The sequence below is a fragment of the Ranitomeya imitator genome, chromosome 6 (genome assembly GCF_032444005.1).
Source record: "Ranitomeya imitator isolate aRanImi1 chromosome 6, aRanImi1.pri, whole genome shotgun sequence".
NCBI classification, from domain to species: Eukaryota; Metazoa; Chordata; class Amphibia; order Anura; family Dendrobatidae; genus Ranitomeya; species Ranitomeya imitator.
Genome location: NC_091287.1, coordinates 57,928,850 through 57,952,579, shown reverse-complemented (window position 1 = coordinate 57,952,579; position 23,730 = coordinate 57,928,850). Strand labels below are relative to the sequence as shown.

At 47.8% G+C, this 23,730-nt stretch overlaps 1 protein-coding gene across 1 annotated transcript in view; it reads right to left on the bottom strand.

The window, feature by feature from the left end:
- Positions 1-2,905: 2,905 nt before the first annotated feature.
- PITRM1 (pitrilysin metallopeptidase 1) overlaps positions 2,906-23,730 on the bottom strand; it is a 99,392-nt gene continuing 78,567 nt past the window's right edge. Inside the window, exons 21-27 of the mRNA XM_069729693.1 lie at positions 12,587-12,707; positions 10,737-10,802; positions 9,284-9,396; positions 8,907-9,032; positions 8,684-8,829; positions 4,085-4,187; positions 2,906-3,179 (exon numbers count right to left, since the gene is read on the bottom strand). Of these exons, the coding sequence (XP_069585794.1) occupies positions 3,086-3,179; positions 4,085-4,187; positions 8,684-8,829; positions 8,907-9,032; positions 9,284-9,396; positions 10,737-10,802; positions 12,587-12,707 (769 nt within the window). The 3' untranslated portion in view covers positions 2,906-3,085. The remainder of the gene's footprint in view (positions 3,180-4,084; positions 4,188-8,683; positions 8,830-8,906; positions 9,033-9,283; positions 9,397-10,736; positions 10,803-12,586; positions 12,708-23,730) is intronic.

Here is a 23,730-nt window from a genome sequence, read left to right as displayed (position 1 = left end):
TTTCTTTCACAGCATACGTCGGCCCGACACACTGCTACGGGCCCGTACCGACGCTAGTGTGAAAGCAGCCTTATACTGACAAGTAGACAGTCACCGAGGATGGCAGGCAGCAAGGATTCTGGGAGATATGTGGTGGAGGGAGCAGGGTGACAGCAGCACAGAGTATTTCAGGAGAGCAGTGTGCAGGTCTATGGGGGCACCCTGTTCGGTGTGCGGAGCAGCCAGAGATTGTACATAGAGCGCTGTCTTTTATACACATGGATGGACCGTCTGCTTCACAGAAATCCAGGAAACATTTCTGCGGATTGATGGCCTGTTCTGATCCAGACTTTGCATGCAGACCCCATTCCCCTCCTCAGATCCTGTCTTCCCCATCCTGTCCTGGCGATGTGTGAAAGCGAGGCGACAGGCGCAGTCTGGGGTGATGCTGGGAAGGAAATGTAGCCATATAGTAACAATAAAAATGAGACGCTTCTCTTCAGCTGCCTCACCAGCCCTGACTGCACCTAACTGGAGGTCATGCTGCCCCCTCTATTACCCCAGACCCGCGTGCAGGTGCTCAGCCAGAACCACCATAGAATGGGTCCGCTTTCTGAAGATAATACTGCCATAGTGTTCTCACATAATACCGCCATATAGATCACACAAAATACTATCAAATAGATCACACAATACTGTCATACAGTTCTCACATAATACCACCATATAGATCACACATAATACCGCCAGTGTTCTCACATACCGCCATATAGATCACACATAATACCGCCAGTGTTCTCACATACCGCCATGCAGGGGGGAGAGGAGTGCATAGGAGAGGATTAGATACACGGTTCACCAGACAGTATCACACAGGAGAGGATTAGATACACGGTTCAGCAGTCAGTATTTCACAGGATTAGGCTATGTGCACACGTCAGGATTTTTTCCTGACATAATCCTGAGAATTCTGCCAGAAATCCGCGTGCTTTTTTTGCGCGTATTTCTTGCGGAATTTGCGCGTTTTTTGCGCGGATTTTTTGCGGTTTTTTTGCTTTTTTTTTTTATTTTCCGGAATGTCCTTTTTGATAGGAAATCCGCAAAAACATAGAGCATGTCCGGATTTTTTGCGGTATGCGTTTTTTTTGCGGAAAAAAACGCTAACATCTGCACAAAAAATGCGGAATGCATTCTAAATGATAGGATGCATAATGTTAGCGTTTTTTTAGTGGATTTATAGCGTTTTTATGGCGAAATTCCGCCAAAAAAAAAACGCTAAAAATCCGGACGTGTGCACATAGCCTTAGATACACAGGTCAGCACAGGATAGGATTAGATACACGGTTCACCAGACAGTATCACACAGGAGAGGATTAGATACATGGCTCACCAGACAGTATCACACTGGAGAGGATTAGATACACGGCTCAGCAGTCAGTATTCCACAGGAGAGGATTAGATACACGGCTCAGCAGTCAGTATTCCACAGGAGGATTAGATACACGGCTCAGCAGACAGTATCACACAGGAGAGAATTAGATACACGGCTCAGCACACAGTATAGGATTAGATACACGGCTCAGCAGTCACTATCACACAGGAGAGGATTAGATACACGGCTCAGCAGACAGTATCACACAGGAGAGGATTAGATACACGGCTCACCAGACAGTATCACACAGGAGAGGATTAGATACACGGCTCAGCAGTCAGTATTCCACAGGATTAGATACACAGGTCAGCACAGGATAGGATTAGATACACGGCTCAGCACAGTATAGTGATAGATGCAGGGTCTGATGTCCTGTGAGGAGCTGCAGTGAGGTTGTGCAGCACAGAGTCTCCCCCATCCCCCTCTGCTACCTCTCTGCAGCTCCTGATAAGAGAACATCAGACCCCAGCACTTCAGACTCTCTAGCGATTCTAGAGATTCAGCCACACACCAGGCAGCAGAGAACAGGGAATGGCCGCTGAGTGTGAGGGGAGACGATGGAGCTGCTCCTCCAACAGCACAGCTCAGTCACAGTGGAGCTCACAGGTACACTCCACTGTAGGCTGAAGCAAGATGGCGCCGATCTCCTGCCTCTGCTGTGATGTGGCCACATCAGAGCAGAGAAGCTTATAATGCTAGCTATGGGGTCGGACGCCGACTACAGATGTCTATGTCCAGGGCTGCCGTATGTGAAGACTGTAAGTGTCGTGCAGCTACACTTACAGTCCTGCAAATGAAAATGGCGGCGCCCAGTGGCAGAAAAAAAAATGAATAAAAAAAAAACAATAAATACTATGCACTTGAAAATAACTTATGAAAAGGAATTAAAGAGGTTTTTTTTTTTTTTTTTACAATATTAAAACGCGGCACCTTCCCTTTAAGATTAGATTATTACATTAAATAGACATTTAGGAATAAAATAAATGTTAGTTAGGGACCGCCCCTTTAATCTGGGTATAGCATAATCAGTCATCGAATCATCAGACTGATTGTAGATGTTGTTTTACCATAAATGGTTAAAACTTGCAAAATCCTTGTAAACACAGGCAACTTGCTCGTTGTTAAAAATCTCATTTTAATTCTATAGTTTTCTGCTCGTTGTCTAGGTTATCGGCCACTCTGCTGTCTTTTCAGAGGCGGCCATTATCCTAGAAACAGAGTGCAGTGCTTACAAGCTCTTTCCATTAGAGATTATCAGCACAGATATGAAGCAGACTAAATTGCTAGGTACGGCCGGACTTTCTGCATCTGAGAGGAGCGGAGTGAAGCTGCCTCTGCTTGCAGCATTACAAAGCGCACAATTTGGGCCAACACTGGTGCTGTAGACTGTCAATCCGGAGCACAGTGCCACCTGCCTCCCCCAGGCCAGGAGCTGTGCGCTTCTGAAGAGCGAGGATGGGGAACAAGGTTTGAAATGAAAGACATAAGGCAAAATACTTTTGAATTCTTTAGTCCTATAATTCAACATTTCAAGAAATGTTAATAGTTTAAAAAATAATTTGAGAATGGCATGATAGACAAATATATATAAATATCAGTAGATGTCATTTACAAGGACTGGTCAGCTTTGTACTGTTTTAACAACTCTTCCTCTTTCTTTATGGAGAATACATTTCATCGGATAATCCAGGTTGGGTCTTTGGCAATACTTGCATTTTCAGGGCCCAGAATAGCTGCTCCATGTGTGCACTGACCAATAGCTAAATATCTGCGAGGGACAAAAAAGCACAAACATGGGGTTGATCATATATTAATGTGTTTTTTTTAGAATATATATTTTTTTACTTTAAAATATCAAAAACGTAAATTTTGTGGAATTTCAATAATAATTTTCACAATTGGATGCGTTGAAAAAAAAAAAAATGTTCCTGTGCTGACAATCTTATAAATGTGCCCCTGCTGTGTACTGTGTAATGACTGTGTCTGACCGTACAGGGACAAGGTCTGATCATACCACAGCTCCTGGGTAGGGGAGGAAGCAAAAGACTATACAGACATTACTGCGAGGGATCGCAGACGATTTACTTTATCGAAATAATGAGATGTGATCCCGCGCTGTAATGTCTGTATGCTTCCCCCCTGCCCAGGAGCTGTGAAATGATCAGACCATGTCATGTACTAACATCAGCTGAACCTGCCGATACCAACTGTTTCGGCAGACAGGCTGATGTCTGTCGGGGCGCCCCCTACAGGTGACTGTTGGGGGAGTTAAGGATCCAGCGTGTTTTATTTCTGACTGCCGATTCTTTCGTTTACCCGAGATAAACCTCCAGCATTGCGGCTCTGTCGGAACACAGGAGCGCTTCGGTGTATGGGAGAGTAGGGCAAGATCGTTTGGCCCGACGGCTAGCTGAAGTGTATGGGGCACGTGAACGGTTTTTTCAGCCGCGGTCAGAGCACCACTCCACCCGCATCTGTTCAAGGCGCATGATGGCTGATTAATTCAGCCATCATGTGCGGGGAAAGATGTGGGCTCAGCGTGCGAGCCCGCATCAAAGGCAGGGACACATAAATGCAAGTCAAAGATTTTGAATGGGTTACGCGGAAATACAGAGACAAGAGGCTGAACCCACTGTGAACCCTGACTGTATTCTTAGTAATGGCCACACTTACCTGCAGGCGACATTAATGAGATCGGAATGACTGACGGCAAACAACTGCTCTCTGTGCTTCTGTTTCATCTCATCCGTGATGCCGTGCAGGAAGAGACTCATACCTAAAGAATATTACAGATGTTACAGGTGACTCCTAAGTGCCAGGGAAGCCAAGCATCAGAGGAAGCTATGCGATATGGCATGCTATAAGCTAAACGAAATTCAAGATATCATTGAGTGTTTTCAGATGGTTCCTACTATCCAAACCTGTCTGCATCACACGGACTGTGGTTTGGAAATAGCTGGGCTTAAAAGCGGTTGTTTAATTAACTGACCATATAGGAAAAACATCAGAACTCGTATGGCTGGGGCTTTGTCTGCTGGAATAAACGTGACAGTTCAGGTGCACACGGTCAGTCAACGCTGCGGTTTGGACGCTGTGTACCTCCGGCTCACCCGTGGAGATGGACATGCAGCGCGTCTTTCCAGACCGCAGCATGTCAATTTAGCTTGGGGAGATGCGAGTCTCCGCAAGATGAATTTCACCTGTACAATGTATTGGACGCGGTGATTCCGCACAGTTCAGTGATCACATGTACATTCACCTGTGTTCAAAAGCCGGAAGCGATATGGACGCAGCGGACATGTGCTGCGTCCAAAGCGCTGCCGATTACTGACCGTGTGCACATACCCATAGAAGTGACAGGAAAGTGATCAGTGAGATTACAAAAAGGTAATGTTAACCCCTTTCTGCCAGCTGATGGAACAACAGGATTTTTGGTTGCTTACCGTAAAATCTGTTTCTTGGAGCCTCCATTGGGGGACACAGGAACCATGGGTGTATGCTGCTGCCACTAGGAGGCTGACACTATGCAAATAAAAAAGTTAGCTCCTCCTCTGCAGTGTACACCCCACCGACTGGCATTAAACTCTTCAGTTAGTGAGAAAGCAGTAGGAGAAAGAACAAGGTTGAAAAACCATAACCACAAACTTGAGAACTGTAAATGTGAGAACAGTCAGAGAACATATAACAAAAACATTGGGAGGGAGCCGTGTCCCCCAATGGAGGCTCCAAGAAACAGATTTTACGGTAAGCAACCAAAAATCCTGTTTTCTTTATCGCCTCTCATTGGGGGACACCGGAACCATGGGACGTCCCAAAGCAGTCCCAAGGGCGGGAAAAACAGACTTCCATCAGGTCAGAGGACTCACCACTGCCGCCTGCAGGATCCTTCTGCCTAGGCTGGCGTCCGCCGATGCGTAGGTATGGACCTTGTAAAATTTGGCGAACGTGTGGATGGAAGACCAAGTTGCCGCTTTGCAAAGCTGTAGGGCGGAAGCCCTGTGGTGCACCGCCCAGGAGGCGCCGACTGCCCAGGTAGAGTGAGCCTTAATCCCAGGAGGGGGCACTCTGTTCTTGACCCGGTAAGCCTCCAAAATTGCCATTCTGATCCATCGAGCAATAGTCGCTTTAGAAGCCGGCTGGCCTCTGCGCGTGCCATCAGGAATGACGAAAAAAGAATCCATCTTCCGGAAAGTGGACGTTCTGTCCAGATAGATCCTCACAGCCCTGACAAGGTCCAGCTTGTTCAACGATCGCTCCAGAGGATGAGTCGGAGCTGGACAAAAGGAAGGTAGGACGATGTCCTCGTTGAGGTGGAAGGTGGAAACCACCTTAGGAAGAAAAGAAGGTGGGGGCAGGAAGACCACCTTGTCCTGGTGAATGACCAAAAACGGAGGACGGCAAGACAGGGCCACCAGCTCGGAAACGCGGCGAATGGACGTGATGGCCACAAGAAAGGCCACCTTCCATGATAAAACTGATTGAACCTCTTAGGGAGATTCCTCTAAGGGAGAAACCTTCAGAACGTCCAGTACCAGGTTTAGGTCCCATGCCTCCACAGGGGCCCTGTACGGCGGGACGGCATGGGCTACCCCCTGAAAGAAGGTCTTAACCTGTGGCCAAGAGGCCAAGGTCTTCTGAAAGAGGATGGAAAGCGCAGAGACCTGACCCTTCAGGGAACTAAGAGCCAGGCCCGAATCCAGTCCTGCCTGAAGGAAGGCCAAAAGAGAAGGCAGGGAAAAAACCATAGGCGGAACGCGGTTGGACTCGCACAAACGGAAGTAGGCCTTCCAGGTGCGGTAGTAGATCCTGGAAGACGAAGGCTTCCGAGCCTGAATCATGGTGTGAATCACCCGGTCCGAAAGGCCGGACGCTCTTAGAACCGCGGTCTCAACAGCCACGCCGTTAAACTGAGCGACCGAGAATTCGGGTGGCAGATCGGACCCTGGGACAGCAGATCTGGCCTGTCTGGAAGGCGCCAGGGAGCGTCCGCGAGTAGGTTGACGAGCTCCGCGAACCAAGCTCTCCTGGGCCAATCCGGGGCGATCAGGATGACCGGCACCCCTTCCACTTTGATCTTCTTCAACAGTTTGGGAAGTAATGGAAGGGGTGGGAACAGGTAGGGCAGCTCGAACTGTGACCAAGGAATGGCCAGAGCATCGACGCCCACTGCGAGAGGATCGCGGGACCTGGAGACGAACTGCGGAACCTTCCTGTTGACTCGAGATGCCGTGAGATCCACATCCGGAGTTCCCCATCGAAGACAAATCTGATGGAAGACCTCCGGATGCAAGGACCATTCCCCTGCCGCGAGGCCCTCGCGGCTGAGGAAGTCGGCGGCCCAGTTTTCCACGCCGGGGATATGCACCGCGGATATCACCGGAACCGTAGCCTCTGCCCAAAGGAGGATCTTGGATACCTCGGCAAGGGCCAAGGAGCTCCGAGTCCCCCTGACATATGCCACAGCCGTGGCGTTGTCCGTCTGGATCCGGACTGGAAGGCCCCTGAGGATCCTTTCCCAGTGGCGGAGGGACAGAAAGATGGCCCGAATTTCGAGGACGTTGATTGGCAGAGATGACTCCTGCGGCGACCAACGGCCCTGAACAGTCAGGTGGCGAAAAACCGCACCCCAGCCGATCAGGCTGGCGTCCGTTGTCACCACCTGCCAGTGAACCGGAAGGAAGGACCTGCCCTGGGAGATGAAAGGTGACGTCAGCCACCAGTTGAGAGACCGCCTGACCCGAAAGGAGAGTCTGATCGGTCGATCCAGGGAGAAGACTGACCTGTCCCACTGAGACAGAATGGCTTGCTGAAGGGGTCGCGAATGGAATTGGGCGAAGGGAATCGCTTCCAATGTAGCTACCATCCTCCCCAGAACCTTCATGGCCGAACGGAGGGAGGGAGGTCGAGGACCCTGGAGCAAGCGTATGTCCCGACAAAGAGTGGATCTCTTGTCTTTGGGAAGGAAGACTCTGCTCTGACGAGTGTCAAAAAGCATGCCCAGAAAGATGATGCGCTGAGAAGGAATAAGGCAGGACTTCTTCTGGTTTACCAGCCACCCGAAACGGGCTAAGGTGTCGAGAACAATGGACAGGCTTTCGTGAGCCTGAGCAAAGGACGGAGCCTTGATGAGGATGTCGTCGAGATATGGAAATAGGACCAAGCCTCTGACTCTCAAGATGGCCATCAGCGCCGCCATGATCTTCGTGAACACTCTTGGCGCGGTTGCGAGACCGAACGGCAGGGCGACGAACTGAAAATGATCTCGTTGCACTGCGAAGCGCAGGAAACAGTGATGTCCGGGAAATATCGGGACATGGAGGTAGGCGTCCTGGATATCTATTGAGCATAGAAACTCCTGAGCCTCCATGGAAGCAATTACTGAACGAAGGGATTCCATCCTGAAGTGTCTCAGGCGAACTCTCCTGTTCAGCAATTTGAGGTCCAGAATGGGGCGAACTTTGCCATCTTTTTTCGGTACCACAAAAAGATTCGAGTAGAAACCCGTGAAGCGTTCTTTTTCTGGGACGGGAACGATTACCCCGGATTTGAGCAGAGAAGCGATGGCTGAGAAGAAGCCCGGAACTAGAGCGGGGTCTCTTGGAGGACGGGATTGGAAGAAACGATCCCGAGGTCGGGAAGCGAACTCTATTTTGTATCCCGAGGATACAACTTCCCTGACCCATGCATCCTCCACTGCGGAAATCCAGACGTCCCTGAAAAGGAGAAGACGGCCGCCCAATCTGGGAGTTGGGCTGGAGTCTTGCCGAGAGTCATGCCGAGGTGGATCTTCCAGTCCTGGGCCTGGAGGATCTACCCTGGGAGAAACGAGGACGCCAGGACGGAGTGGGCCTAAAGGACACCGCCTTCTTCTCTTGACGTGCCTGTGGCCTCTGTTGCTGCTGGGAAAAGGAGTTTGACGCAGCGAAGCGACGAAAAGGCCGAAAAGAACGAAACTGTCGTATCGACGGCAGGAAACGACGAGATTACTATAGTATTTTCTCTGCAAAGGTGGGGAATCAAGGGATAATAAAGGCACTATTGTAAAGCAGAGCTCAGGCCCTATTGAACGATATTTTTATCTCCTATCGCAAAAACGGAGTGACAGGTTCCCTTTAACATAATGGCTGCATAGGAAGTTTGGAAACGGAGAAAGGCACCAGCCACAGGAGAAGCCAGAAACTGTGCATGGAAAGAACAAAAAGGCAGAAATGGTGAAATACAGTGCGCAAAACAAAACCAGCTTTTGCTGTCGGCATAAAGTCCTACGTGTACCTTTATCAGACGGAGCAACAGGAGAATCCACAGCTGAGAATACTGACAACTTGGCTTCCTCAAGGTCTTGTTCAGTGAAGTTCCCAGACTTGGCCCAGTCTACAGCCTTCTCAAATGTGGACAGTGTGGACAGTGAATTGGGATCTCTGTAAAATGAGCGAACATGAGAGTCTCCTCCAATTTACGACAGCTGGGTCTTCATGAAGTCATTTGTTATTCTTACCGATAGGAGTAAAATGTGAAAACTCCATCAAAACTCAGCCTGGCCCCTCCACCGTAGGCGCCTCCTTTTTCCCGGATCTCCCCATGGAGGAACTTTGCTGTCATTACTCGTGCAAGTAAACGAAGGCTAAAAATTTAAACAATGTTCAGAGCAGCCATATATAATGAACAGATGTGGATTTCAATTTTCTCAGGAACTGAAAACTTTACAATTTTGCAACATACAAGCAAAACCCACGACAGGCTGTAATTCACATCGCAACCACAGGGTGGCCGCACAAACTCTTAGCATAGACTTCTCGTGACAAGACATCACAAATCTATAAATGCACATATACAATATATTCTTACAAGATGCCCGCCTTGTATTAATGTTACCTGGCATAGTCATCATGCGTGTAAGGCACAGTCCGTATACATTCACCAATATAATTTACTGGAAATGGCAGGGAAAAGAGGGTCTTCATCTGACAGGGTTTGAAAGTTGGGTCCTGTGAAAACAAAACAAGCGCCTTATGTTATAATGTGTGACTTTTGGTTTTAACACACAAAAATGCACTAGCGCTTAGTATGTCTGAAAAGTGATAATTCTAATAGCAAATTTGTTCTCATCTCATGTTCCACTGTGAAATATCCCATAATACAATGTAACAGTATCCAGAAACCTGAAAGACTAAGGCTATGTGCACACGTTCAGGATTTCTTGCAGAAAATTCCTGAGAAAAACCTGAAATTTACTGCAAGAAATCTGCATGCGTTTTTTGCACGTTTTTGATGCGTTTTTTCCCGGACATTTCCCAATGCATTTTATAGTGGGAGATCCGCAAAAAAAAAAAAACAAAATTAATGAACATGCTGCGTTTTTTACCGCGATGTGTTTTTTTCGCGGAAAAAAAAACGCATCATGTGCATAAAACATGCAGAATTCATTCAAAATGATGGGATGCATATTGTATGCTGTTTTTTTGTGGTTTTATAGCGTTTTTATCGCGAAAAAAAACGCAAAAAAAATCAGCAACGTGTGCACACAGCCTTAAGAGCTTGTCTGAATGCTGTAAATTATTATTAAAATTACAACCTTCATACAAAAAGCAGCAGCTTTACAATATATTTCTTAAAAGTCCTCTCTGTTCTCAATAAAGGAGCAATTTATACAATTTTATAGATTCCTGCTCAATGCCGAGGCTGCCGGCCGCGACTGCAACCATTCGAAAGTCAAAGGAATCCTAAGTAAGGAGAGGAGCACGTACAAGCCTTTTTCTAAAGAACTTGTAAGCGCTCCAGCGTCACGTTGTAGAGGTAAAATGGCTTCAGCTCGCAGCATCGCAGAGCTCACTGTTCGGTCCAGCAGTGCAAACCAATGCCACCGGTCCAGACTGTCAATCACGAGCGCACTGCTACTCTCCAAAATGCGACAGTCTCACTATATTCAGTATGTGATACACATCCACAGGGAACACACTGTATTGGCGCAGGCTGCAAGCTCCAGTTCAGACCTGAGGTCGTTTACCATAAAACATGGTAGAAGAACCTGATAAACTGCCAGCCTACGCCAACACGTTAAAGAGGTTGAAAAAAAGTAGGATGAGTCCAGCTGATAAAAAAAAGGTAGTCTTTATTCCAAATCCGTATAAAATAGTGACATGGCACCCGTTAATGAGGTCGTCCACTACTTTTACACTGAGGACCTATCCGACCAATGTAAAGGCAGTGCACGACCTCATTAAGAGGCTGTAAAAAGCAGCATCAGTTCTGCCTGTAATAAACACAGTAATAAACCTGGATCTAATATATAAAATCCAATCTGTATTATCATAGATTAGCAACTTACATGAATTAATTTTCTGGAGCTTTTGTGGGAACCATCTTGTCCAGGCGATGAAGGATTTAAAGATTTCTGTGATAGAAATCAAATGTGATGTATTTAATAATTATCAGGTATATTAAAAACAAACATCCCATACAATCACATCGCTGCATTATGGCATTAGCATAATTAATGGGCAGCACAATGGCTCAGTGGCTAGCATTTCCGCTTTGCAGTGCTGGGGAGGGTACAAATCCCACCAAGGACAAAGACCAAGTTTGTGTGTTCTGTCCATGTTTTCGGGGGTTTCCTGCGGGTTCGCTGGTTTCTTCCCACACTCCAAAGACATCCCGATATGGAATGTGAATATGATGGTGCCATATAATATAGGTTACAGATCGGGGACCAAAGTCTGAGAAGAGACAAGTCCGATGCGGCCGCCGGCCGACTTTTCCTAGCACCGCTCTAGGCAATTGATGGGTATCTCGCTGTAGGAAGTGCCCGTCAATCACCTGCAGTGGGCACTGGGAAAAACAAAATGGCCGCAGTGGTGCTGGACTCTCTTGATCAGCAACCTATACCCTCTGAAACACAGCAACGTTTCAGAGAAAAATATACTTGGCTGCAAACCATGGGCACCATGAGTCAGGTGACAGGTTCCCTTTAAATAGCAGCTATACAGGGGGCTACGGACACTTGTCATGGAAAAAATTACTTTGTTACCATCCGATAGAAAGTTACACCAAGGTTCAGTCTGCAACGTTTATTCCTTAATTCATTTTCGGACCCCTGGCATTAGTAACCTGCCCCTAGTTCCAAGACTTTCCTCCTGTGGGGTGTTCTCTCAGTAATATAGGCTGGATGTGATGTGTGAACCAAGTGTGCTGCCGTCTTCACTATCTCTTATATGCAAGCACAGCTTCATTCCTGGACCGATTCCCCTTCAACTGAGATTTTTTTTCCCTCTTATCTGCTAACAAACACTGATTCCAAAGTAGAAAAATATTTAGAATTGAGAGTCCTCAGTGGTTGATACCTTTTACAAAGATATATTTCTTTCCTGATTCCAAAGTAGGTTTTTTTGCACTTGCACCTGATCATGAGTTAGCTTTTTCAGCTGTGATTTCCTTGCACAGGCACTTTGCTCATATATTGTTGTTTTGGCCAGTGAATGAACGTATGGGACGCTTAGGATTCATGTGTTGGGCAGTTTGGCCATGTATATATGCACTTTGCTGGTATACTGCTTTGCTGGCTAGCTCTAACATATGAGACTTCTATAAATCTAATAGCTTAACTCGCCAATCATAGAAGTATTATCTATTAATTTCTTTCCCCTCTCATAATTTGTGATAAACTCTGGCCTGGGCATTACCATTGCTTTTTTTGCCCAATTGTTCATCTCCCCAGGGTAATAGTGTATCTTCTCCATATTCACCTCGCTTTTTATGATTTTTGTATAAAATGAATTTTGTGATCAATAAAATTATGCCAATTTATTTTACTAATCCAAAGTCAGCACTACAATTTCTTAGCTTTTGAATCTCTACCAAAAGGTAGAGATTGATCAGATGGTGGGAAGGGTCATCAGCGGCGCCTGCATGCTCCATATATTTAGGCTGTGTTGTCCAGGATTATGCATTTACATGGTCCTATAGTCCTGATAATCTATCACTTACAGTTTCTGTATGAGTTAATGGCCACTAGCAGGACCCAAATAATAAAGGAGGGCCAGAACTTAGATGTTTGGGTTTTTCATTCACCCGGTGGTGGTGGAGTCTGTACTGATTATTTGTAACTATACACAAGAAGTAAAAAAAAATCCAGTAAAAAATAGAGGTAAGGGGACTTTAGTATTGGATGTGGTGCTTTACCTCAACAATATGAGGTCTGATTGCTTTGCGCTCCTTTTTATTCCGATTGATCCCAGCCAAAAAGTGTTCCACCTCCTTTGCTGCGGCAGACATCTGCTGAGGGGTGGCATTCACTGAGCACCTAGTAGGAAAGGAGAACAATGTGGTCGCACCGATACAGACATTCCAAAAAGACTTCACAAATTCAACTGTATGAGCTTCTACCATAGGGGTCAGACCGCAGGGACCCCAACCGATCAGACGGAGTAATGCACAACCCTGTTCTCACGGACTCGTGGCACTATATCGACCCTCTCTGCCGTCCCATAGAGTGGATTCGGGCAGGGGGATCTACTTGCCTGGCCACCATTCCAGTCCATTCTAAGGATCAGTGGGGGTCCCAACGTTTGGACCTCCACCGATCAACTAGAAAATGGCGATAACTGTTTGAAGCAATAATATAGCACATATGACCTAACGCTCCAATCGCCACGTGTGTCTCCCGACTTCCTGGGAATAAGATAATTTCGTCCTGTCTGCACCAGGCTCCACCAGGTTTGTTCCTCTAATTGCCCTTTATGTACACGAAAGGAAACATATCAAAACAAATGCACCAAACGCCTCCAGTAATTGGCGCCAATAACCTCTCTCTAATGACTGTCACCATATTACATGTTGCAGACACTTAGTGCACCTTGCCCCTGGCCTGCAGAAAAGACGCACGGCCTAAAATGCAGGTTTAAAAAAAATTAGAGTGGACATTTCTGACACAAAATAAGCCAATTACAGATAATCATTGAGACCGGGCAGTAAAATAAGACAGATTTATCCGTCAGCATGAAGCACACTGCTAAAACAGGATTTTTGGTTGCTTACCGTAAAATCTGTTTCTCGGAGCCTTCATTGGGGGACACAGGAACCATGGGTGTATGCTGCTGCCACTAGGAGGCTGACACTATGCAAATAAAAAAGTTAGCTCCTCCTCTGCAGTGTACACCCCACCGACTGGAAGTAGGATATTCAGTTAGTGAAAAAAGCAGTAGGAGAAGCAACATGTTAAAGATAGAAAGTCAAACTGTGACAATATAACACAATAAAACAGAGCTGTTCAACTTGGGAGGGTGCTGTGTCCCCCAATGAAGGCTCCGAGAAACAGATTTTACGGTAAGCAACCAAAAATCCTGTTTTCTCTATCGCCTCATTGGGGGACACAGGAACCATGGGACGTCCCAAAGCAGTCCCTGGGGTGGGAACAGCAGAAAAAAAACTCCATTCAGGTCGGAGAACTTACCACTGCCGCCTGCAAGATCCTTCCGCCTAGGCTGGCAACTGCCAAAGCGTAGGTATGGAGCTTATAACATTTGGCAAATGAGTGAATGGAACACCAGGTTGCCTTGCAAAGTTGTAGGGCAGATGCCCCATGGTGTACCGCCCAGGAGGCGCCCACTGCCCGGGGCAGAGTGAGTCTTAATCCCAGGAGGAGTCACTCTGTTCCTGACCTGGTAAGCCTCCAGAATAGCAGGTCTGATCCAGAGAACAATCATAACCTTGGAGGCTGGCAGGCCTCTTGGCGCACCGTCTGGAATGACAAATAGACGGTCCGTCTTCCTAAAGAAGGTGGTCCTAGACAAATAGATCCTCACCGACCTGACCAGGTCTGGCCTGTTCAGCGAACGCTCCAGAGAATAGGTCGGAGCAGAACAAAAAGGTGGGAAGGACGATCTTATTGAAGTAACAAGGAGGACACCACCCTGGGAAGAAAAGGCGACGATGGCCGTAAACTACCTTATCTTGGTGAAGAACCAAGAAATGGGGCGACAGGAGAGAGCCACCAACTCCGAGACGCGCCTAATGGAGGTGATGGCCACCAGAAACGACACCTTGCAGGACAGAACAGACAGTGAGGCCTCATGGGGAGGTTCAAGGGGGGGAACCCACAGCCTCCAGAACAAGATTAAGCTCCTTGGGATCCACGAGAGTCCGGTACAAGAGAGCTGCATGCACCACTCCTTGAAGAAAAGTTCTGACCTGAGAACGGGACGGATATATATCCTTGTACCGTGATAGCCAGTAGATAAAATATTTGGAATTTAATTAGTCTATGCCTGATGAAGAGGCCTGAGAAGTCTCGAAGGTTTGCAATTTGCTACCATCTTTTCAGTTAGCCATTAAGAGGTATCAACCACCGAGGTCTCTCAGATCTAAATATCTGACCTGAGAACAGGAAGTCAAGGACTTCTGAAATGGGACTTCAGAAAGAGAATGGAAAGCGTTGCTACCTGACCCTTTAGAGGACTAAGGTCAAGGCCAGCATCAAGTCCCGCCTTGAGAAAAGGCCAAATGGAAGGATTCAACAGCCAAGATGTTAAATTGAGCAACCAAGAACTCTGGTGGCAGATCGGTCCTTGGGACAGAAGATCTGGCCTGTCTGGGGCCTCCAAAGGAAGTCCGCGAGGAGATTGGCGATCTCAGCGAACCAGAACCTTCTGGGCCAATCTGGTGCGATCAGAAAGACCGGCACCCCCTCCGCAATGATCTTCAACAGCCTGGGAAGAAGGGAAGGGGAGGAAACAGATAGGGAAATACAAAATGCGACCCAGGAATGGCCAAAGCATCGGTCTCCACTACAAGAGGGTCGCGGACCTGGAAATAAACGGTGGAACCTTCCTAAGCAGTCGCGACACCAAGAGATCCGCGTCCGGAGATCCCCATCAAAGGCAAATTTGAAGGAAGACCTCCCGATGCAGGGACCACTCTCCTGCCGAAAGGCCCTCGTGGCAGAGAAAAACACCGCGGCCTAGTTGCCAACACCGGGAATATGCACTGCGGATAGTGCCGGAACCGTCGCCTCTGCCCAGAAGAGGATCTTGGATACCTCCGCCATTTCCAAGAGACTGATTCCCTCCATGGTGTTTGACATATGCCACAGCCGTGGCATTGGACGTCTGGATTCTGACTGGCAGACCTCTGAGAACCTTTTCCCAGTGACTCAGGGACAGAAGAATGGCCGCTATCTCAAGGATGTCGATCGGCAGAGGGGAATCTTGCTCCGACCAACGCCCCTTTAACTGACGGATTGTGGGAAACCGTGCCCCAGCCGGGAAGGCTGGCGACCGTCGTCACCACCTGCCATGGGCGAGAAGGAAGGACCGGACCTGGGGAATGAGAGGGGATGACAGCCACCAGCTGAGAGACCATTAGAATCGGACGGAAGGCCGAATCGGATGATCCAGAGACAGCACCGACCTGTCCCACTGAGAAAGGATGGCCTACTGAAGTGGAACAGCGCAAAAGGGAACACTTCCGATGCTGCCACCATTCGTCCTAGGACCTTCATTGCTGAACGGAAGGAAGGCAGCCGAGGGCCTTGCAGAAAACTCCGTCCTGGAGAATTGCCCGTTTCTCCTTGAGAAGAAAAAAATAACAAAAAAACCCTCGACTGACAGGTGTCGAACAGCATGCCTTAGAAGACGAGGCACTGACTCGGAACAAGACAAGACTTTGTTCTGCTGACCAGCCACCAGAAACGGGACAGGGAGTCGGATGATTGTCACTCTCCTGGGCCTGAGAGGGGGGCGGAGCCTTGATGTCTTCGAGGTACGGAATGAGCACTAGGCCCGTGATCCTCAAAATGGCCATAAATGTAGCCATGATCTTTATGAAGACACTGGGTGCAGTCGCAAGACCGAGTGGCAGGGCGATGAACTGGAAATGACTCTTCTGCACCACGAAACGCAGGAGACACAGGTGTGCTGGGAAAATCAGAACATCGAGATAGGCTTCTTGGATATCTATGGAGAACAGGAATTCCTGTGGTTCCATGCAAGCCAATACTGAACAGAGGGACTCCATCCTGAAATGCCGCAGGCAGAACCTTTTGTTCACTAACTTAGGAACCAGATGGGTCGAACTGCGCCGTTGTTCTTCGGCACTACAAGCAGGTTTGAATAGAAACCTGTGAAGCGTTCCTACTGAGATGGAAACGATAACCTCCGAACAAAGAAGAAAGGCAATGGACACAAAGAAACCTGGGATCAGATTAGGATCTTGTAGAGGGTGGGATTCGAAGAAGCGATTCCGGGGCCGCGAAGCGAACCCCATCTTGTATCCAGAGGATACCACCTCCCTGACCTCGACTGAGGCAAGCCAAACATCCCTGCAAAAAAGAAAAAAACAAAGACGCCCGCCCAAACTGGGAGGAACACTGGGCCCTTAGCATGAGTTATGCCAAGGAAGATCTGCCAGGTCTGGGCCGGGTGGACCTACCATGGGAATTGAGGGAACGCCAGGAAGGGGTAGGCTTGAAGGAAGCCTTTTCTCTAGCCAGGCGAGACCGCGGTCTGTGCTAGCCAGAGGAATATTCTGACGCCACGAACCAGCGAAAGGACAAAAAGGGAGCTGAACTGCCATATCAGGGGAGGCCAGCGACGCTCGTGCCTCCCGTTGCGTCCTTAATAATTTGTTCCAGCATGTAGTCAAAGACGGGCCCCCTGGAAAGGGAGGCTGGTAAGGGACTTCTTTGAAAACAAGTCCACCTGCCATGTCTTGAGCCAAATATTCTGCCAGATGGTCACCATATTGCTGGATACCTGAGCTGCACAAGACACGCATCTAGGGAGACAGCTACCAAATATTTCCCTGCATAGGAAATCTGGTACGTCAGGTCGGCCAGCTCCCCCGGAAGAGGTCCAGCCGTGGTACCCTTACAAGGCTGTTTGGTCCATCTAGCTGTGGTCCTTGAGACCCAGGTAGAGGCAATGGCCGAGGCACAAAGCAGAAGCAGCCACTTCAAAAGGCTGATTTTTCCAGCGATTCTATACTTGTATCCTTGGAATCCATGAGGGATGCTGCATTAGAAAAGTCGAAGGACCATGTTGGCGGACAGTCTGGGGACCGACGAGTCCGCTGCCGAGAAATCAGTCCAGTTAGCGATGAGCTCAGGGGAGAAGGGATATAGGATGCCGAGACGCTTCCCTGTCTGAAAGCATCTGGTATGGTTCACCTTTCCCCTGGCAAGTACCACAACAAATTCAGTGTGTAGAGCAAAGACCTTGGAAGTTGGTTTTGACCGTCTAAACGAAACCGCCTTTTCTGCGGGTTCCGTAGATGTATCCATGATGCCTAAGGTCTGGTTGACTGCAATAATAAGGCTTTGCACCCTATCACTCATGCTAGAGGCCTGTAGTGAAACAAAGTCTGAATCTTCCTCTGAAAACATGACCGAGGACGCCCGTCTGACTCGGGAGAGGAGGATCTGGAAGAGGGATCTCACCGTGCCAGACCGGAGGGCGAGATGGATCGGGAAAAGGACAGAATTTCGCTCCTGTCTGGATCTCTTGTGACCTGTGTTGAAAAGGCCGGATGGAGAATCCTGTGATCCACTGGCAACTGCGGGGGGCTGGGAAGGACAATCTGTCAAGCACGGACACCAGGGAAGTGACATCCTGGTGAGGTCCGCCACAGACAGAGACAGAAGGAAAGCCCACCCAGGGATAGGGGCCTCGGTCTCACCCGGGGTAGGAACTCCTGGGCGGTGGTTTCATGATGAGCAGACCCATTAACTGATGCCAGAACATTAGGGAATAGGAGAGCCGAGGAGAGTGTCGGGCTGCAGAGCAGCTACTCACAGTAGGTGCAGTCATCCTGTATTCAGCTCCAGACTGTAGGGCTGCTGTGCCAGGAAGAGAAGGCTCCACAGGAAACAAGTACAATCTGGATCAATAGGAAAAATGGCAGTCACAAGAGGGTGTCCAGGTCCAGGAGTGAAAAAGCGCACACTGCAGGGACACATGCTGAAAAGCCTGCTGAGACAGGAAAAAAGGGCAGAGCTAAATCGCGGGACCAGGGGGCGGAGCCAAGTGCCGGGGGCGGAGCTAAGTCCCGGCAGGAAGGAGCTGACTAAGAGCTAGGTGGGAAAAAAGCCCGCCCGAAAAGCAAGAAGAAGAGGGGCGGAGCCAGCCCTGCAGCTAGGCCCGAGTGAAGCCGGGACCTAAATTAGAGCTGGTGACCGCCGGAGGATGGGGGAGCGGCGCAGAGGATTGAAAAACGCTGCAAAACAATGCCTGCAGCCCCAAATACCCGCAAAATTAAAGGGGAAAAGACCCCCGATGCCCCACTCTGCAGCTAGGCCTGGAAGAGGCCGGGACCTAGATTACATCCCATGACCACCGGAGCACGGGGGAAGTGTTGAGGAAAGCCCTAAAACTGCTGCAAAGGTAACCTGAATTAAGGGGCCCACTATTAAAATAAAGGAATTTTTTTTTTTTCTTTCCCGATCTTCTTTCTTCTGTGATCTTCTTATCTCTGTACCTGGGGGGAGAGAGAGAGAGTACCTCCCCATCCAAGATCGGACGTCCGATAATCCAGCATAGTGGGACGTCCGTGTCTCCTCGAACCGACAGGCTCTGGTGGGCGAGTGGGTGGGAGACGGAGGCAGGCCCGGGTCTGAATCACCTCAACACGCTTCAGTGTTAGGGGCTGGGGTCCTGCCGACCAGACTTATGAGGATACGGGGTGGCAGTACACGCCGTACTCATAGTCTCTTTGTGGGACTACAGGTGTGACTATTCACACTGTATCCCTCCGTGGTACCTGAAAAGAAACGACGCACATTGAGGTAGATAAGGGTCTAATGAAAGACCCGTGTCCACCTCCTACTGACACTAAACTAAACTGAATATCCTACTTCCAGTCGGTGGGGTGTACACTGCAGAGGAGGAGCTAACTTTTTTATTTGCATAGTGTCAGCCTCCTAGTGGCAGCAGCATACACCCATGGTTCCTGTGTCCCCCAATGAGGCGATAGAGAAACAGAGCTTTTAAAGGGAACCTGTCACCAGGAGACAGTGGCCAGCTTTTGACCTCATTCTTTTCCCACTTTTTAATCTTCCTTACAGCTCCAGAGATATGGGCCTTTTTATTTTATGGCCTGAAGTGGGCGTGGCTCACGGGATAGTGCAGGGGCGTGTCATTCAGCACGTCTGCATAATTATCCTGTGAGCCATGCCCCCTGGGTAAAGACCATGTAAATTAGCACTAAATAAAAAAGCCCGTATCTCTGAAACCATATAGTGGATTTAAACAAAAAAAATGGAATAATAATAATAATAAAAAAAAAAGTCAAATTTTTACCTATCTAGTCTAAGCTTGCACGGTCTGAAAATCAGACAGTATAGATGGATGTGTTTCATTATTTTTGCCTTCCATCACTGCTCTCCGGCCTCCTTATACAGCAGGTAGAAGAGTGCTACCAATGATTAGCCACAGGCTTAATTCCTCCGACTCACGCCGTTTATACTTTGTGAGGTCTGTGTTGATTCTCAAGGATTTGCAGATTATCAGATGCAGCTTCAGCCTGTCTGCCCTGCCTCCTGCTTGTAAGAGAACACAGGGAGGAGAAAGCAGGTGCCAGGGGAGCCAAGCTAATGCTACATCACACAGGATATACGGAGACAGTGGGAATTAGGGCACAGCAGATATGTGGCACAAAAGTCTGCAATACACCTGCGGTGTTTTAAAACTACCCCGATCCTCTAAGAAGCATACATTTTAAAAATGTTTGACTGCAGTACATTATATATATATATATATATATATATATATATATATATATATATATATATATATATATATATATATATATATATATATATACATATATACATATACACACACACACACATATATATATTCATATATATTATTATATTCACACAATTTTGTATGTAATTTTATTTTTTATGTTTAAATATGCTGGCACCTGTGGAAAACAAGCAAAAATCAAATATATATTTATATCCCCCTTCAACCCCCCAAATGAGTTTTTATTAAATATCATCTACACGCTACTGAGAAAAAAAACCAAAATAACCCTGCAGTTAAAGTAGACCTTTTGCAACGGTCAGTTTATGCTGAGGATTTTGACCTCCAACACACCCTTACAATGCATAGTGGGCTGTATGCAGCAAATCAGTCGCCAGGATCCATGGAAATCCAGATAGAGCTCATGCAGATTTTGCAGCAGATATTGATGCAAATTTATCACAGACTGCAGCAGAATATTTGTGTATAAATGTACCTTTAAAAGGCCCCGTATTCATCAGATCATTCAGCCAACACCTATGTCTCCAAAGTCTCTCATACACAAACACTGTTCTCTAGGAGAGGGCTGCTGTTGGACTGCTGGTGGCTTATACCCCAGAGAACAAAGGGAGCGGCCATTGGAAATCTGAAGCCCCTAAAGGTACCGTCACACTTAGCGACGCTGCAGCGATACCGACAACGATCCGGATCGCTGCAGCGTCGCTGTTTGGTCGCTGGAGAGCCGTCACACAGACCGCTCTCCAGCGACCAACGATGCCGGTAACCAGGGTAAACATCGGGTAACTAAGCGCAGGGCCGCGCTTAGTAACCCGATGTTTACCCTGGTTACCATCGTTAAAGTAAAAAAAAAACAACCACTACATACTTACCTACCGCTGTCTGTCCCCGGCGCTGTGCTCTGCACTCCTCCTGTACTGGCTGTGAGCACAGCGGGCGGAAAGCACAGCGGTGACGTCACCGCTCTGCTTTCCGGCTGCCCCGCGCTCACAGCCAGTACAGAGAAGCAGAGCACAGCGCCGGAGGACAGACAGCGGAAGGTAAATATGTAGCGGTTGTTTTTTTTAGTTTAACGATGGTAACCAGGGTAAACATCGGGTTACTAAGTGCGGCCCTGCGCTTAGTAACCCGATGTTTACCCTGGTTACCAGCGAAGACATCGCTGAATCGGCGTCACACACGGCGATTCAGCGATGTCAGCGGGAGAGCCAGCGACGAAATAAAGTGCTGGACTTTCTTCCCCGACCAACGACATCACAGCAGGATCCTGATCGCTGCTGCCTGTCACACTGGACGATATCGCTAGCCAGGACGCTGCAACGTCACGGATCGCTAGCGATATCGTCTAGTGTGACGGTACCTTTATCCTTCTCTCTCCCAACATCACCTGTCGGGAGAGAATCAGGAGATGCCCACACAGATTAGACTGCCAGCCCCTCCTGTCAACATCTGCCAACACCACTGACCTTAGTCAATGTCTATGGGGGCTGTAAGGCTATGTTCACATGTGGCGTTTTTTGATTTTTTTAATGCAAATAAAAGCTAAATTTTACAGCACCAGCAAAAGCAATGAGACTTCAGAAATCTCATGCACACGCTTGTTTTCTTCATGATCAAATTTGAGAACTTTAACATTTTTTTTTTCCAATCTGCAGCGTGTCACTTTCAGTGTTTGGACCGTTTCTTTTTTCACCCATAGAAAGCAATGAAACTAAAAAAATGCTGAAAAATTGCAGTAAACAGGTTTTGCTGTATTTTTGGTGACTAAAACTAACTTTATTAAATATGTACTGTAGACAAATCACACATGTTCCACCCCAAAAAAAAAAAAAAAAAAAGCGACCTTTACCCCCTTAATCCCCGATGCTTTTTTAGGTTTTGCATTTTCGTTTTTCGCTCCCCTCCTTCCCAGAGCCATAACTTTTTTATTTTTCCATCAATATGGCCATGTGAGGGCTTATTTTTTGCGGGACGAGTTGTATTTTTGAACGACACCATTGGTTTTACCATGTCGTGTACTAGCAAACGGGAAAAAAAATTCCAAGTGCGGTGAAATTGCAAAAAAAAGTGGACACTTGTTGTTGGTTTGGCTTTTTTGCTAGGTTCACTAAATGCTAAAACTGACCTGCCGTTATGATTCTCCGGGTCATTACAAGTTCATAGACACCAAACATGTCTGGGTTCTCTTTTATCTAAGTGGTGAAAAAAAAAATGGACTAGAAACTTTGCGATAAGAAAACAAATGGCACAATTTCCATTACCCGTAGCGTCTCCATTTGTCGTGATCTGGGGTCAGGTGAGGGATTATTTTTTGCGCGCCGAGACGACGTTTTTAATGCTACCATTTCAGTGCAGATACGTTCTTTTGATCGCTCGTTATTGAATTTTAATGCAATGTAGCGGCGACCAAAAAAAACCAATTCTAGCGTTTTAATTTTTTTGTTGCTATGCCATTTAGTGATCAGGTTAATCCTTTTTTTTTTAATTGATAGATTGGGCGATTCTGAACGCGTTGATACCAAATATGTGTAGCTTTGATTTTTTTTCTTTGTTTTATTTTGAATGGGGCGAAAGGAGGGGGTGAGTTGAACTTTTAAATATATATTTTGTCATATTTTTAAAAACATTATTTTTACTTTTGCCAAGCTTCAATAGCCTCCATGGGAGGCTAGAGGCTGGCATACCTGATCGGCTCCGCTACATAGCAGCGATGCTCAGATAGCAATGCTGTAATTCTGCTACATAGAGGCTATGAGCGGCGACCACAGGGTGGCGCTCATAGCAATCTGGCATCAACAACCATAGAGGTCTTCAGGAGACCTCTGGTTGTCATGACGACGCACTGCTGACCCCTGATCACGTGACGGGGGTCAGCGGTGCATGCATTTCCGGCCAAATGGCCGGCAGCTTGTTAAATGCCGCTGTCAGAATTTGACAGCGGCATTTAACTAGTTAATAGGTGCTGGAGGATTGCAATTCCGCCCGCGCCTATTGCAGGCACATGTCAGCTGTTGAAAACAGCTGACATGTTGCAGCTTTGAGGTGGGCTCACCGCCGGAGCCCACCTCAAAGCGGGGCTTCTGACCTCAGTCGTACTATTCTGTCTGAGGTCAGTATGGGGTTAATTATACTCACATGCGGGGGCGGTCCACTCTGAAGGGTGTCGCTGGTCTTGGTCTCTTCTTTCGATGCCGTCCTCATTGCTTCGTGTGGATGACTAGTCCCTACGTAACCCACACAGGGTCCCCCGGCATCGCGCTCCTGCACGGCCGTACTTCACTTCTCTGTCCTGACGAGGACAGAGCAAAGTACTGCAGCGCACATGCGAAAGGTCAAAGAGGAGACCCCGTGTGAATGATGAAGGGGGCGCGTCATCCACACGAAGCAAGACAGACGGCAACGAAAGAAGAGAAGAGGCACTGGACCAAGACCAGTGACACCCACTACCCCTGCAGGCGGTAGAACAAAAGCTCTTTTTCTTGTCTTGCAGGTCGGGTTGGGTGCGTATATACTCCATTATAGAACGCTGTATATCAGGCCTGAAAGGTGGCGGCCGGATCTCAGATC